Source organism: Chlorocebus sabaeus, chromosome 20 (genome assembly GCF_047675955.1).
Source record: "Chlorocebus sabaeus isolate Y175 chromosome 20, mChlSab1.0.hap1, whole genome shotgun sequence".
NCBI lineage: Eukaryota > Metazoa > Chordata > Mammalia > Primates > Cercopithecidae > Chlorocebus > Chlorocebus sabaeus.
Genome location: NC_132923.1, coordinates 112,642,167 through 112,658,142, shown reverse-complemented (window position 1 = coordinate 112,658,142; position 15,976 = coordinate 112,642,167). Strand labels below are relative to the sequence as shown.

Genomic DNA, 15,976 nt, shown 5'->3' with positions numbered 1-15,976 from the left:
TCTGTCACCCAGGCTGGATTGCAGTGGTGCAGTCTTGGCTCACTGCAACCTCTGCCTCCCAGCTTCAAGCAATTCTCTGTGTCAGCCTCCCGAGTATCTGGGTACAGGTGCCTGCCACCATGCCTGGCTAATTTTTGTATTTTTAGTAGAGACAGGGTTTCACCATCTTGGCCAGGTTGGTCTTGAACTCCTGAGCTTGTGATCTACCTGCCTCAGCCTCCCAAAGTGCTGGGATTACAAGCATGAGCCACCATGCCCAGCCAAGTTCACTGATCTTCTGAAGTCTCGACTCAGCTGCAAATCCCATCTATTGTATTCTTATTTCAAATATTGTATTTTTTCTTTCTAGAGGTTACATTTGGGCTCCCTTTCTATGTCTTCCATTTCTAGCCTCATCGTGTTCAGTTTTCTTTACATCCTTGGGCATATTTGTAAGATTCATAATAGCTGCTTTAAGGTTTCTTTATACTAATTATATAATCTGTCATTTTTAAGTCTGTTCCTATGATTGATTTTCCACTCAGATATGGGTCATAATTTCCTGTATCTTTTCATGTCTGGTAATTTTGTATTAGATATTAGACATTTTGAATTTTACATTGCTGAGTGCTGGGTTTTGACATATTCCTGTAAAGGACGTGGAACACTTTTCAGTAACTTGTAGATCCATCTGACCCTTTCAAGCTTTCAAACTGTGTTACGGCAAGTCCAGAGCAGCTTTTACTCTGGGAATAATTTATCCCCACTACTAAGGCATGACCTTTCTATGAACTATACCCAATTCCTATCTAATACCATGTCTCTCCATTCTGGTTTATGGTAACATGAAACATTCCCAGATCTGTTTAAACCCCAGAAATTGTTCAGCCTATGGTCTTTTGGTGGGTATTTCCCCAGTCTTAGTTTATTCTCATGCATGTGCATGAGAATCTTATGTGAATGTGCTAATGACCATCTTAGCACATTCTCATGCATGTGCAGATTCCTGCTCGGCCAAAAATGTAAAGAGACCTCTCTTTCAGGTTTCTGAACATTTTTGGTGCAGCTCCTTCCTTTAGGGTTCTCCCTATAAATTCTAGCCTCTTTGGCCTCTCTGAATTCTTATTTTTATCTTCTCAACTCATTTGGAATTCATTTGGATTTCCTACAATATGACCTAAAAACTGACCTCAGTACTAAATAGGGGCAATTGTAGGACTCACTTTGTTTTTCTTCCTTCAGGGATTATTATACTGTGCCTGTTGTCCATTGTGAGTTGTTTAACATATTTAACTACTTTTTAGTTGTTAATAGCAAGGGCACAATGTAATTTCCATAGCAATTATTTTTCATTAGCAGACTTGGGTTTCATTTTGCCCATTTTTTTCCCGAAGGAACTTATACCATTTACATATACTAATGAGTAAAGGATTGAATAAATGATCTGATGCTCTACTAGTCCCTTTCCCCACAGTATTTTTCCTTACTTTAGTCTGTAATCCTCACAGCAGCAATTCTCGACTTTCTTTGGTGGACAATCTATACCAAAAATTTGATATTTAATAGAATTATTGACAACATTCTTCAAGAAATTAAGAGATTCAAAACAACAGAAACAAGTCAATAATGATCAAAGTACAATCATCAATCCAGCTTAACAAGGTCTTTTAGTGTCTACAAAAGCAGCCGCTAGGGCTGGGTGCGGTGGGTCACTCCTGTAATCCCAGCACTTTGGGAGGTTGAAGTTGGGGGATAGCTTGAGCTCATGACCAGCCTGGGCAACATGGTGAAACTCCGTCTCTACAAAAAATATAAAAATTAACCAGGGATGGTGGCATATGCCTGTAGTCCCAGCTACCTTAGGGCCAGGGCAGGAGGATCACTTGAACCCAAGAGGTCAAGGCTGCAGTGAGCTATGTTCATGCCACTGCTCTTCAGCCTGGGTGTCAAAGTGAGACCCTGTCTCAAAAAATAACCAAAGCAGCCACTATTCATTTACCACCCCTCAATGTTATACCATTTTAGTAAGAACCATCTACTGCCCTAGCTTTAATAAAGCTGTTATTAAAAAATGCATTAGTGTTCCTGAATTATGAGTGATTAGAAAAATAGTAAGCTTCCTGTTATACAGTAGTCCACCTTGTCTGTAACTTCATTTTCCAGTTTCAGTTACCCATGGTCAATTGTGGTTTGAAAATACTAAATGGAAAATTCCAGAAATAAATAATTCATCAGCTTTAAATTATGGACCATTCTGAGGCATGTGATGAAATCTCGTATCGTCTGACTCCACCCCACCTGGGATGTGAATCATCCTTGTCCAGCACATTCAAGCTGTATTTGCTACTCCACCATTAGTCACTCAGTAGCCATCACGATTGTCAGATCCACTGACATGTTGTCTCAGTGCTTGTGTTCAAGTAACTCTTACTTTACTTAATAATGGCCCCAAAGCACAAGAGTACTGATGCCAGCACTTTGGACATGTCAAAGAGAAGCTGTAAAGTGCCTCCTTTAAGTGAAAAGGTGAACGTTCTTGACTTAATAAGGCAAGAAACAACTGTATTCTGAGGCTGCTAAGATCTATAGTAAGAACAAAACTTTTATCCATGAAATTTCAAAGGGGAAAAAAATTGGTGCTAGTTTTGGTGCTTCACCTCAGACTGTAAGTAGCCACAGAGCATGATAAGTGCTTACTCAAGATGGAAAAAGCATTAAATTTGTGAGTGGAAGATATGAACGGAAACAGTCTGATTGACAGTAATCAGTTTGGGTATTATCCATTGTTTCACTGGCATCTACTGGTGGTCTTGGAACATATACCCCTTGAATAAAGGAGGACTACTGTAATAATAATGTATGTACACTGTCAACATTTAAGAAAATATGATAAGTTACAACAAAATTTTAAGTAATCCCCAATCCACAGCCGGGCACGGTGGCTCACACCTGTAATCCCAGCACTTTGGGAGGCCGAGGCGGGTGGATCATGAGGTCAGAAGATCGAGACCATCCTGGCTAACACAGTGAAACCCCGTGTCTACTAAAAATACAAAAATTAGCCAGACATGGCGGTGTGCGCCTGTAGTCCCAGCTACTCAGGAGGCTGAGGCAGGAGAAGGTCAGGAGGTGAAGGTCACAGTGAGCCAAGATCGCACCACCGCACTCCAGCCTGAGCAACAGAGTGAGACTCCATCTCAAAACAAACAAACAGACAAATAAAAAACAATCCCCAATCTTACCACCAAAAGACTACACTATTCCAGTCTTCTCACTGCATACCTGTGAAGGCAGGATGAGAGCAGGTGCAGGCCAGATGTGAACAGAGCACTGCCCAAATGTGCCTCACTGGTCCACTTGCTTGTATAACTGTTCATGACAGGATGGCATGGGCCTAGAATCTAAGAAAGAGCCGTGAAGATATACCACCTTGTGAATCAACAACATATGTTTAAGCAATTCCTAGGTGGGGGCCAGTGCAGCAGTCCAGAGTATCCAGTCCTGAGTTCAAGATTATGCTCGGCCACTTAGCTCTGATTCTGGATGAGTCACTTAACCTTCTGAGCCCATTTCCTCCTCCATAAACCGGGAGTGATAACAGTACCTTCGTCTCAGGCTGATCCATGTGAAGTGGTTAATACTGCCTGTCCTGCAGCAGGCTTGTGTTAATGTAGGGTTTTAATATATGCACAGGGATATCAAATTAACAACTTAAAATAATAGCTATCATTTATTGAGCCTGTACAGTCCTAAATGTCTTCTATAGAATACCTCGTGCAATTTTTACAACAATCCAGTGAGGTATAATCCCCATTTTTCACAGATGAGAAAACTGAAGTTTGGTGGGGGGTTAAGTGACTTGCCCAAAGTCACATTAGAAGAAAGGTGGAATCAGGCTTTGAACTCAGGAAGTCTGACTTCTACTCACTCCTTAACCTCTAATAATCTCTCAGGCAGCACACACTAAATATTAACTTGCTAAATTTTGACATTTAGTACCCGAGTGGGTATGATTGGTTTGTTGTTATTATTTTTAGAAACAGGATCTTGCAGTGTTGTCCAGTTGCTAGAGTGCAGGGGTGCAATCAGCTTACTGCAACCTCAAACTCCTGGGCTTAAGTGATCCTCCCACCGCAGCCTCCAGAGTAGCTGGAAGACTACAGACACCAGCCACCACACCTGGCTAGTTTTAAAATTTTTCGTAGAGACAATTTCTCACTATGCTGCCCAAGCTGGTCTTGAAATCCTAGCCTTGAGCAATCTTCTCACCTCAGCTTCCCAAAGCACTGGGATTACAGTGAGCCACAGTGCCTGACCTGGTTGGGTTTCTGAAGTTAGAATATTATATACAGTTTTCAAAATATGAAGCAAATAAGGGATGGCTGGGTGGGGGGCAAATATTTGACTCTTTTGAATATTCACAGAATGCTAGGTTTCATCAGAACACAGTTTAAAAACTCCTGGGGGAAGTTCACTGTTGGGCAGTTCTAATTGCTAGGAAGTTCCTTCCTGAATCAAAGCTGATTCTTTTTTTTTTCTACCCGTCCTAATTCCCACCCTTGGAATCAACTCAAAATAAGTCTCATTTCTCTTCCACATTGGTGATTTTCAAAATGCAAGTCAGAGTCTGTAGTCTTTTGTGAAGTTTTAGTTTGTCATATGCGTGTGTACGCGCTGGATGACAATATAAAATGCATTTACCATGAGTCACAGTCAAACTGTTTGAAAGCCACTATTCTATATGACTAGTCTGTAAGAATTTGAAGGCAGTTGTCATGCCTCACCACCTAAAGACTAATCTTCTTCTCCATGGGACCTCCTTGGCTTTTGCATATACCTCTGTGTTGCACGGGGAGCTCCTTTCTTCACCGTACTGGGGCATCATCCTGCGGTCCTGTCACCAAATTTACAAGACTGTCTGTTCAAACCTTCTTAGGCATGACTTCCCTGGCCACCCTCTCTTAAGAAGCACTAACTAATCTCTCTCTAGCCCCTTACTCTGCTTTTTCAAAGCACTTTTCACTACCCAACATTATATTGTATGTTTATGACTTTATTTATGATCTTCCCCAAAAGAAAGTTCATCTCTGAATCTTCAGTCTATTTCCTGGCATACAGTATTTGCTCCTTTGGCTGGGAATGGTGGCTCACACCTGTAATCCCAGCACTTTGAGAGGCTGAGGGGGAAGGATGGCTTGAGACAGGAGTTCAAGGCTAGCCTGGGCAACATAGTGAGGCCCTGTCTGTACAAAAAAAATAATAATAGTAATGAGACTTTTTAAAAATAGTATTTTCTCCATAAATATTTGTGGAATGAACGAATACTAGAGGTAGACCCTTTTTGGCAATTGTGTGTATAGATGTGCTCATAGTATCTTTCCTGCAGGAGTTAGATTCCATAAGGACAGCTCACATGGTCACAACTATAGGCACAGTTTCATTTTATCATCTTTTATGTTTTTAAAACAGTTATATATGCTAAGTATTATCACATAGTTTACATCATACATGTTACTGTACAGGGTATATAAACATGTACTAAACTATGTATACTTTAGATGGAATTTTTTTGGATGTCCTGAGTAGTTTCGACCGTAGGGATTTTTATCTACTCAGTTATAAGCATCTTGAAAGCAGTCTACACTTTTTCAAAGCACTCTCAGGTAAATAACCCATTCGATAGTCTTCGTTGGCTGAGCAAGTGTGTCAGGGAGCTGGAAGGAAATTTAGTGGCGCGCTAGTAACCACCAGGTTCCAATCTCACCCTTTTATTGTACAGATGGGTAAATCGAGGCCCAGAGCAGGGAAGTCGTTTGCTGGGGGACACCCCCTGAGCTGGGGGTGCTTGCGGAATTCCAGGGCCGAGCTAGGTGGAGCCCCGAGGGCGGGAAGAAGCCACCATGGTAGTTGCCCCTGCGTCGGGGCGTGTCCTCGGTGGTTCCACCCGAAAAGTGGTGACAGCTGGGGCTTGCCTGCTCCACCGACCTCCTGCGAGAGGCGTGGGCGTCCGAGCCTTCTGGCTCCGCCTCCGCGAGTGCGCAAAAGTTGGGAGGCTTCAGTGCCTGGCAGTGGGTGGACGCCAAAGATCTGACCTGTCTTTGAACCTCCCAACTTTTGCGCACTCGCGGAGGCGGAGCCAGAAGGCTCGGACGCCCACGCCTCTCGCAGGAGGTCGGTGGAGCAGGCAAGCCCCAGCTGTCACCACTTTTCGGGTGGAACCACCGAGGACACGCCCCGACGCAGGGGCAACTACCATGGTGGCTTCTTCCCGCCCTCGGGGCTCCACCTAGCTCGGCCCTGGAATTCCGCAAAAACCTGGAGGTCGGGGGATCTCCGTGGGCGTCCCACGCGGAGGACATGATGCGCCGCGTCCTCTTCCCCACGATCTCAAGAAACGGTCCCCCCGCCGGAACTGCCTCCTACCTGGTCGGGTCCCGGCGGCTGAATCTGGCCAGCCCAACCTCCCGGTCGCTATGGCAACCACAGGCCTAACATTCGCAAGTCCACCTTCCGCCGTCCCGGAGGTAACTCTAGCCAATGGCATCCTCTGTTTCTTTAACGTGAAAAGTTATTAACCAATCATTAAAGGCGTTTCAAAGTCTGCAGCGAAGCCGGCCGAATTTTAGGTTTTAGGTTAATTACATCCGGACCTGTGGCGGGTTGGGGAACTAATAAGAGATTTATCTAGGCCATGCCTCAAAAGTCTTGTGATAAACCAAAAGCCTTAGAATTTTGCTCACTCAAAAATCTTGCTTCAGAGAATATACCTAAGAGAATTAACATGCATCCAAACCCTGTTTCTTTTTTTTTTTTTTTTGAGACAGAGTCTCTATCGCCCAGGTTGGAGTGCAGTGGCGCAATCTTGGCTCGCTGCAACCTCCGCCCTCCAGGTTCAAGCGATGCTCCTGCCTCAGCCTCCTGAGTAGCTGGGATTACTGGCTCTCGCCACCACGCCAGGCTAATTTTTTTGTATTTTTAGTAGAGACAGGGTTTCACCATGTTGGCCAGGCTGGTCTCAAACTGCTGACCTCAGGTGATCCACCCGCCTCGGCCTTCTAAAGTGTTGGGATTACAGGCATAAGAAACCACATGCCGCCCCAAGCCCTGTTTCTAACAGCACAAAAAAAAAAAAAAAAAAAAAAAAAAATTGACATGGGCGACTATACAAGGGCAGCCACTTGGTATTCCAGGAGACCCTCTTCACACACTTCAGGGCAGGGTGGTCGCAGCGACCATGTCACTTCCCTGCTTAAAGTCCTCCAATGGCTCCCCTTTAAATTTAGGGTGAAATCCGAGTTTTTTTGTTTTTGTTTGACGGGGTCTTGCTCTGTTGCCCAGGCTGGAGTGCAGTGGCGCGATTTAGACTTGCTGCAACCTCCGCCTCCCGGGTTCAAGCGATCCTCCCGCCTCAACCTCCTGAGTAGCTGGGACCACAGGCACTCGCCGCCACGCCCGGCTAATTTTTAATTTTTTTTTTTGTAGAGATGGGGTCCCACTATGTTGTCCAGGCTGGTCTCAAACTCTTGGGATTAAGTGATCCTCCTGGCCTCCCAGAGTCCTGAGATTACAGGCGTGAGCCACTGCGCCGGGCCCCAAATATATTATTTATAAACTGTCCCTGACCCGTTCCTCAGAGAGCAGCCCCAACCACGCCCCCAGAAAAATCTCTCAACAGCCCTGCTGGCCTTCGGGCAGTTTCCACAATGCACCAGCTTTTTCCTCTCTCGTGTTCCCAAGGAGCTTTCTCTGCCCCGCGATCTGAGACCAGAACTGCCTCTTTCTCATTGTAGATGTCTAGGCCCAAATGACATTTCATCGTATGTAAACGGGCTTCATGTCTCACTCATGGCTGTGACGATCTGAAAGCAAATGCGTGTACATGACAACGTGTGAGCGATGAGAAGCTTGTCATCTGTAAAACTCCATGCGCGTGTTAATTATCATAACTGTGATAATTATGTACATTATAGAAACAACCAAGCGCTAGGCTCGTTTCAGGACCTTCAGGATTGCTGGGAGGCTTGATATCCAACAGGTGTTCCGGGAGGGCAGGAAAGGAGAGATATGTTTGGCCCCAAGTCTCGCGAGGGCTTTAGGGAGCGCTGGGTCTTCAAGGACGTTTTAGATTTGAATAGTTGATGAGAGCGTCGGGTAGGGGAACAGCAGGAGCAAAGCCCGGAAGGTGGCTATGGGGGTAAGAAGGGAGGACACCTGGTAGGCTGCTAAAACCAGGCCCACCTGCCGGGCAGGTGGAGGCGAGCAATCACCTGAGCTCTCTAGGACAGCGGGAGAGGGGGCAGGGGAGTCGCCGCAACATTCTTCCTGTGGCCGCTAGGGGGTCCCCGCACCAGGTGAGCGCCAAACTCTAGCCCCAGGTCGCTCCCCTATCCTTCAAGCAAGCTTTGCGGCGCAGCCAATTGCCGGGGGCTGTCCCGCCCACCCCCCGTCCTCGCAGCCACTCGCCTGCGCGAAATGTCTGCCAACTTCTGACTGGCAGGCAGCCTGGCAAATCAAATCGCGACCTCTGAAAGCAAAACACTGCAGCATCTTGGCAGCTCTGAATTGGGAAGGGATGAAGGAGGCTGTGCCTCCGGGTTGCACGAAGAGTCCAAGTCATTTCTCAGAAGGTTTTGATAGGTGGGCCTTAGAGGAGACGCCGCCGGTGAGTAGTGATTAACACTGGGAGGAAGGGGAATTGAATTTAACCTTCGTTTTTTCTGGAAAGAGCGAAGTCACCTAATGTCCCCTAGTATACATACCCTTCCTTGTTGCTGTCACCAGCCTCGCCAACCTGGGTCCCGTTGCCTCAGAATGTTCTTTCCAGTTTTGTATCGAGGCTAAGAAGAACAGGGGCATGGGCTACCTTAACTAAAGGTGATGCCAGGCTCTACCAAACCAGGAAGTAACATGGAGTAACTTTGCCAGCATTTCTCCTCTTCGTGCCGAACGGCTCGGACTTCCTGGCGGCAGCAGATGGTGGAGTTAGCAGGTGGGATGAGGGGAGGCGTTCTTGGTCTAAGCCCGCTTCTGGAACAGAGGTGCTGTCTCCTCCAGTTGTAGAGTTTCCAGCTCAATGGGAGGGGACGGAAAAATGTAACCTTCTCGTGAGCCAAAGTCCAGGAACGGGAAGCTTGGCAGGGAACTGGCGCTCACCTCCAGAAGCCAGATCGTCAGGTGGTGGGAAAGACTGTGTTTTATTGATTTGTTCGGAAAGAGGCAAATTCGAATACAGACGCTATCCTAAGCGGCCATGAGCCACAGCTCTCTCGTCTGTAAAACGTGCTCGGTGGGATTGGTGAAATCGGTCATGGAGATAAACGGGGTGGGAATGGAAGCAGAGCACCTAGTGAATTATCATTCCTTTCTTGGGTCAGTGACCACGTGCTCTAATTGTGGGGTGGCTGACAATGCAGAGGTGACTGCTTGCCTCTGGGGCATATGTAGGTCCTGGAGAAATGCTTCAAAATCAGGAAAAGAGAGTCACCAGGCAAAGAGTATGTGTCTTATAAGGGAGTAGAGCTTGCAAAGGGTTCCTCCAGGCTTTCAGTCCGGACTCCCACCCAGCTGAGGGAGAGCCCTTCTATCTTTGCAGGCGATGCCTCAGAGGCCTGGGAGTTCCTGAGGCAGAGAGGGAAGCTGCTTTTTAGAAGAAAAAATTAAACCACAGCAATGCCAACCACCACAAACAAAAGCAAAACCGGAAAAGCACTTGAGCAAACTAACTAGTCTAAAGGATGTTAAGAGGCCTGGGTTCCCACCACTCCCTTGACTGACATGCCGCTAAGGGCTGTTGGCTTTCTCTGACCTCCTGTAGGTGAGGCTGAGTGTATCTGCTTGTTGGAGCTCTGGAGTTGCGGTGGATTAGGCCTTAGAAAGGCATTCTTGACTGTGAAGGGGCCACAGCGCACGCGGTGCTTAACTGGCCTGCATTTAGTGAGTCGGTTGGTATGTATACAAGTCACTGTCAGGCTCTGGGCTAGATCTCAGCTGGAAGCAACTGAACAGGGTATTCCGCAGACACCTCACGGGAGTGTGTGCTCCCCCATTTCGTGACTGCTTCATGGTCGAATGCTTCTCGGGGCCTCTCAGAGGTAGAAAGAGCCCTGAGCCACTCTTAAGGCTCTTATGGTTATTACAAATGCTAAAACATCGTTACAGACATTTAACGCAATAATGCTTTTCACATGTACGTGAAAGTATAGTGAATAATTATGCTTTCCACAAGATTGCAAACCCATATTCATAGGGTTTTGCAGGCAGGGAAGTCTAGCTATGGGGTGTGAATTACCTGATAAAGTTACCCGGTGAATGCTTACATCTCGTGTCTGTATACTGGATACATAACCTCGTCTGCAGGTAGTAGCAATAATTTCATCCTGAGGCCCTCTGACAAAGTGAAACCAAGCCAAATGGTTTCTGTAGCTGTCCCTGTGCAAAACCTGCAGCTGTTGTTTCCTAGTGCTGGACATGGTGTTCGCCTCATCACATATGTATGTGCTATTCACACCATGAATATTTGAGGCCATGTTATTACCCCCACTTTACAGAGCAGGCAACTGAATCCTGGGCCTAGGGCCGGATAGCAAAAGGAACTGACAGCTACAGGATACACAGGAGGCAGCTCTCTGAAGCCTCAGGGAGTGGCAGAAATTGTTTAGCTCACAGTGAGCCCTCGGTAAATATTTGTTGGATGAATGCATGAGAGAGACAAGAATGGGCAAAATAAATAATTAATAAATAATTAAACATGGGAGAATAAAATTAATTAATAAAATTAATCCTAACAGCAACTCACATTCATGGACCATTTGCTATGCCTGCATTTTGCATGTATGATTTCATCAAATTCTCAAGACTGCCATGTGGGGTGGGAACATTATTATCTATATTTCACAGCTGGAGAAACTGGCTGAAAAGTTAAATGACCTGGCAAAGGTAAAACAGGTAGCACGTGGCACATCAAAAGCAATTTAAAACATTTTTCTATTAAAATAAATATAGACTATGCAGTAGACTACATTTTTTAAAAAATGTATAACAAGTCCTCAAAGAAACCCCTAACACTTTTAAGTAGGGTCTTGGCCATGCCTCCTAGGACACTAGGAGTATACTTTCTCTTCTCTGGTAGAAAAGTTTGAGAAGTGGCACACACCTGTAATCCCAGCACCTTGGGAGGCTGAGGGAGGATCGCTGGAGCCCAGCAAGTGGAGGCTATGTTTGTGCCACTGCACTCCAGCCTGGATGACAGAGTGAGATTCTGTCTCCAAAAAAGGGAACAGTTTGGGAAGCACTGAAAATATAAGTCCAATGAAATTAGCAGGGATTCTCATCATTGCTGGATTTATTTGAGGCCATGTTATTACCCCCACTTTACAGAGGAGGCAACTGAATCTCTGAGAGGCAAAGTTACCTGGTCACACAGGTTTTCCACCTCCAAGACCAGTGTTTCCTCACCTGTGTCAGGCCGACCCTCAGTAGCAGGCCAGTTCTTCTGTCTTCCATGGAGGTAGCTTTTCTTCTGATTCTTTCTTCCTAAGTTGAAACTTAAATGTTCCCTTTTTGTGGTAGTGGAATTTTTTTTTTTTTTTTTTTTGAGACCTGGAGAAGTTAGTATTCTACTTCTTGTGCTCAAGAGCTATGGAAAAAGGGAGGATTTAAGTTGGGTGCGATAGGAGGAAGGAAGCAGAGTGGAGGAGGAAAGGGGACATTTAAGAGCCAGAGAGAAAGCTTTTGAGATAGATGAGTCAGGTTTGTATTAAGGGGAGGACAAAGGCATGATAGAACTTGTTTTTAACTGCTAGAATTGAATTTTGCAGAATTTTTTTAATGGACTCACTTGTCATGGCCAGTTATGTTTTATCTGAATGGTATTCTCAGGTAACAAAGCTGGGCTCAGTGTTTCCTTGTCCATGCATATTTAATGTTCCTCTCCACCACCCTAGAGCACCGCAAGAACTGGAAAACACGCCCCTCTCTGTCTGCTGGGAGAGCCACGGAGATTGGCACTTCTCTAAGTGAAGCTGAGGAGAAGGCTGTAAATCAGCCAAAAGAGCCTTGAAGCATTCTTTTGGCATGAGGAAGTGATGGCTGCTGGAGGGAAGTGAACACCACGAGGAGAGATGGCATCTGGCCTGGACCCCGCCTAGCAGCAGCTCCACCTCCTGAGCCCGGCCCGGCGGGATGCACCACTAGACCACCATGGACGGAGCCCACAGCGCAGCCCTGCAGCTGCAGCAGCTGCCTCCCACAAGTAGCGCCAGCACCCTGAGCGAGACTTCCTTCTCCTACAAGGCAAGGGCTTTTTTGGGGTTTGGGAATTTGTATTTTCCTAACAAGAAAGTTACACAGTGCTCTGCATTGGCTAACAGATATATATGGGGTCTGTATGCCTGTCACTGGCAGAAACAGGCAGGCCCTTCACACAGACAAGGGAATGTGTAATCAAAAGAAAAGAGATAGGCCGGGAGCGGCGGCTCACGCCTGTAATCCTAGCACTTTGGGAGGTGGGTAGGTCACGAGGTCAAGAGATCGAGACCATTTTGGCCAGCATGGTGAAACCCCATCTCTACTAAAAACACGAAGATTAGCTGGGCGTGGTGGCACCCGCCTGTAGTCCCAGCTACTCTGGAGGCTGAGGCAGGAGAATCGCTTGAACCCTGGAGGTGGAGGTTGCAGTGAGCTGAGATGGTGCCATTGTAATCCAGCCTGGCAACAGAGCGAGACTCCATCTCAAAACGGGAAAAAAAAAAAAAAAAAAAAAAGAGATGCTCATTAAAATACGTAAAAATAGGGAGGCAGAGATACACCATAAAAGGTATGGAATAAAAGGAATGCATTCCCACTTAGTAGATTTTATTTTTAAAAAAATCACCTACTCTGGACCAGTTGTGGTGGCTCCTGCCTGTAATTCCAGCACGTTGGGAGGCCAAGGTGGGAGGATCTCTTGAGGCCAGAAGTTTGAAACCAGCCAGGGCAACATAATGAGACCCCATCTGTACAGAAAAATTGAAAATTAGCCAGGTGTGGTGGCATGCGCCTGAAGCCCTAACTACTCAAGAGGCTGAGACGAGAGGATAGTTTGAGCCTAAGAGTAGTTTGAGGGTGTTGTGAGCTATGATTACACCACTGCACTCTAGCCTGGGTGACAGAGCAAGACCCTGTTGCCAAAAAAAAAAAAAAGAAAATTATATATATATATATGTGTATATATACACACACACACACATATGTATGTATGTATATCACCTCCATTATTTGGAGATAATTTTCATATTTCAGTATAGATCCTTGTTTTTTTCTAGTATTATAAATTTGGGGTCACATTGCGCATAAAGTTTTGTATCTTGGTTGTTTAACTTGACCTTGCTTGTGGAATATTTCCCCATGTCATCGAGTAGTGACTGAAAGCATACTTTTTGAATGATTGCCCAATAATCTGTTGAGCTGCTGTGTCAAAATTTGCTCGACAGATCCTCATTGCTGGATATTCAGGCTATCTCTAATCTGGAGTGGCGGTAAACCGTGAACATCCTGGAGTGTAAACCTCTGTGCTGATCTCTCATCCTTTCCTTAGATATAGTCATATAGGTACAATGAATAGGCAGAAGGGAATGAACCTTTTTTAAAAAGGGGGTTTTAATGTCAGATTTAAGTGTTTCTAAACACCTATCAATGCAGCATCCGATGACTTGGATTTATTGAAAATTATTTTTTTAAAGATCAGAGAGGCCGGGTGTGGTGCCTTATGCCTGTAACTTCAACACTTTGGGAAGCCGAGGTGGGTGGATGGCTTGACCTCAGGAGTTCAAGACCAGCCTGGGCAAACATGATGAAACCCTGTCTCTACCAAAAATGCAAAAAATTAGCCAGGTGTGGTAGTGCACACCTGTGGTCCCAGCTACTCGGGAGACTGAGTTGGGAGGATCACTTGAGCCAGGGAGGAAGAGATTGCAGTGAGCCAAGATTGCACCACTGCACTCCAGCCTGGGTGACAGAGTGAGGCCCCACCTCAAACAAAAAAAAAAGAAAGAAAGAAAGAAAGAAACAAGATCAGTGACTGCTAATACCCTAGAGCTAAAGGAGACTTTAGAGATCATCTCATCAAACCTCTCATTTGATGGATTGGAACAGTGAGGCTGGGAGGTGAGAAGTGACGTACTTAAGATCCTATAGCAAGTTGAGAGGAAGAGCTAGAACTTCCTCTAGCTCTTCATTATTTTAGATAATAATGATGATCATAATAACAATGACTAATATTTATTGAGCATTTATTCTATCCCAGGTACTGTGCTGAGTTCATCACATGCCTGTCCTTGGGTAATCTTCACACTAGCACTACACAGTAGGTCCAGGTTTCTTCCTCTGTAGAATAGTAGCTGCCTCCTGGTGGTGGTGAGGATAAAATGAATTTATTCACGTGAAGCCCTTAGGCAATGACCCACACATAATTTCCAACATTTGTCAAGTGCTAGTGCTAGCTGTTACCATCTTTATCCCCACTTCAGAGACAAGGAAACTGAGACACAGAGAAGTTCAGTAATGGCCCTGACTGGCACAACTAGTAAGTTGTGCAACCAGAATTGAAACCCGAGTCAGACCGGCTGCAGAACCCACGCTCCTAACTGCAGCACTGCTCTGACTCCCCAGTGTCCTGACTCCTCCTGCTGCCACCACACCCCAGCGTGCCCAAGGAGGGGACTCTGCAGGTCATTAAAGGGCTTTTGTCATTTTAATTCCATCTGACCAGCCAGGTGGAATATGTATGGAAATTATGAACATTTGTCTGGAAGTAGACTCGTTCTAGAGCAAAGATTGACTCTGACATTCTCAGCGGACTCTGCCTCACCAAGCAGACCACTTTCAGAGCCAAGATGGCATGATTGTTTCAGTGTTGGCATCTCACTCCTTGATCTTCTTTCCATGAAAACCTGTTGTTTCCCCTTTCTGTGCAGCTGCTGTATTCATCTAGGGCTCTGTTGGGAAGAGTATCAGACTGAGAACTGGGAGACCTGAGTTCTTGGCCCAGCTCTGTTATCTCTGGCTGTGTGATCTTGGGCAAGTGTCATCCCTTTGCTATGCCTCAGTTTCTGTCTCTGTAAAATGAAGAGGTAGAGTTCATAGATGGTCCCCAATCCTGCCTAACCACCTGAAACACCCGGGGAGCTCAAAAATATGCAGATTTCTAGGCCTCAGACTCATCTCTCTGCCTTCACCCTTTTACCCCCTCATCTCTACTCCCCTGCAAATTGTGGTTTTGCATAGCTAGGCTAGAAACCCAGAACGTGCATTTTGTAAAACCTCTTCAGGTGAATCAGATAATCAGCCAGGTGTGGGAATTTCTGGACCACATGATCTACGAAGCTCCTTCCCGCATCAACTCCATCATCCTGAGAAATCAGGATCTCAGGCCACCATGTCTTAGCACTGATATTCAAAGTGAGCAAAACACTCTTCTCAAGTAGGCAGTGTTACTGTTTGCATCTTTGGAGGTGTCCACGTGCTTCACAGAGCATTATGCAAAATGGAGCAGGGTTTCAAGTCCAAAAACACTTTTTCTAACTAACCTTTTTATCGACATATGGTATGCATACAGAAAAATATACAAATCATAAGCTCTAGATGTCAAATTTTAATGAAAAGAGAGCATACATGTTACTGATGCCCAAATCAAGAAACAGAACATTACTAGTACCCAAAAGTCTCCTTGTGCCCCTGCTAATCACTCCCCTCCCCGCAGGGGTAATCACCCTCTCTTCAAGTCAGAAAACGCATTGATGGTGGCACAGTCTTGACTTCAGAGGAAATTCAGGAGCTGCTGGTCAGCTTGAGTGAATACTGCCTTACATATTGAAGGTGCTGAGTGCTTTCATTCTGTGAAGGAACCAGAACATTCCATTCTGCTTTCGATATTCAGAGTCTACACCATTTCTAATGTAATGATAGAAGCTGTTATCTTGAATTTTCCCTGGGCCTTAATTTATGGAGATGACAGAGTGAC

At 45.6% G+C, this 15,976-nt stretch overlaps 2 protein-coding genes across 6 annotated transcripts in view; one reads left to right on the top strand and one right to left on the bottom strand.

The window, feature by feature from the left end:
• The window catches only part of STPG1 (sperm tail PG-rich repeat containing 1), a 56,062-nt gene extending 49,562 nt beyond the window's left edge, over nucleotides 1–6,500 (bottom strand). The window contains exons 1-2 of one of the 2 annotated variants that reach the window (XM_007980018.3): nucleotides 6,403–6,500; nucleotides 3,262–3,380 (exon numbers count right to left, since the gene is read on the bottom strand). The gene's annotated coding sequence lies outside the window, so the exon portion shown is untranslated. The remainder of the gene's footprint in view (nucleotides 1–3,261; nucleotides 3,381–6,402) is intronic. The other variant, XM_007980020.3, reaches the window with a different exon arrangement.
• The window catches only part of NIPAL3 (NIPA like domain containing 3), a 55,988-nt gene continuing 46,405 nt past the window's right edge, over nucleotides 6,394–15,976 (top strand). For 2 of the 4 annotated variants that reach the window (XM_007980027.3, XM_073007700.1), the window contains exons 1-2: nucleotides 6,394–6,503; nucleotides 11,922–12,270. In XM_007980027.3, the coding sequence (XP_007978218.1) occupies nucleotides 12,178–12,270 (93 nt within the window). In that variant the 5' untranslated portion in view covers nucleotides 6,394–6,503; nucleotides 11,922–12,177. Of the gene's footprint in view, nucleotides 6,504–8,510; nucleotides 8,642–11,921; nucleotides 12,271–15,976 lie in introns of those variants that run through there. The other 2 variants (XM_038005843.2, XM_007980030.3) reach the window with 2 other exon arrangements.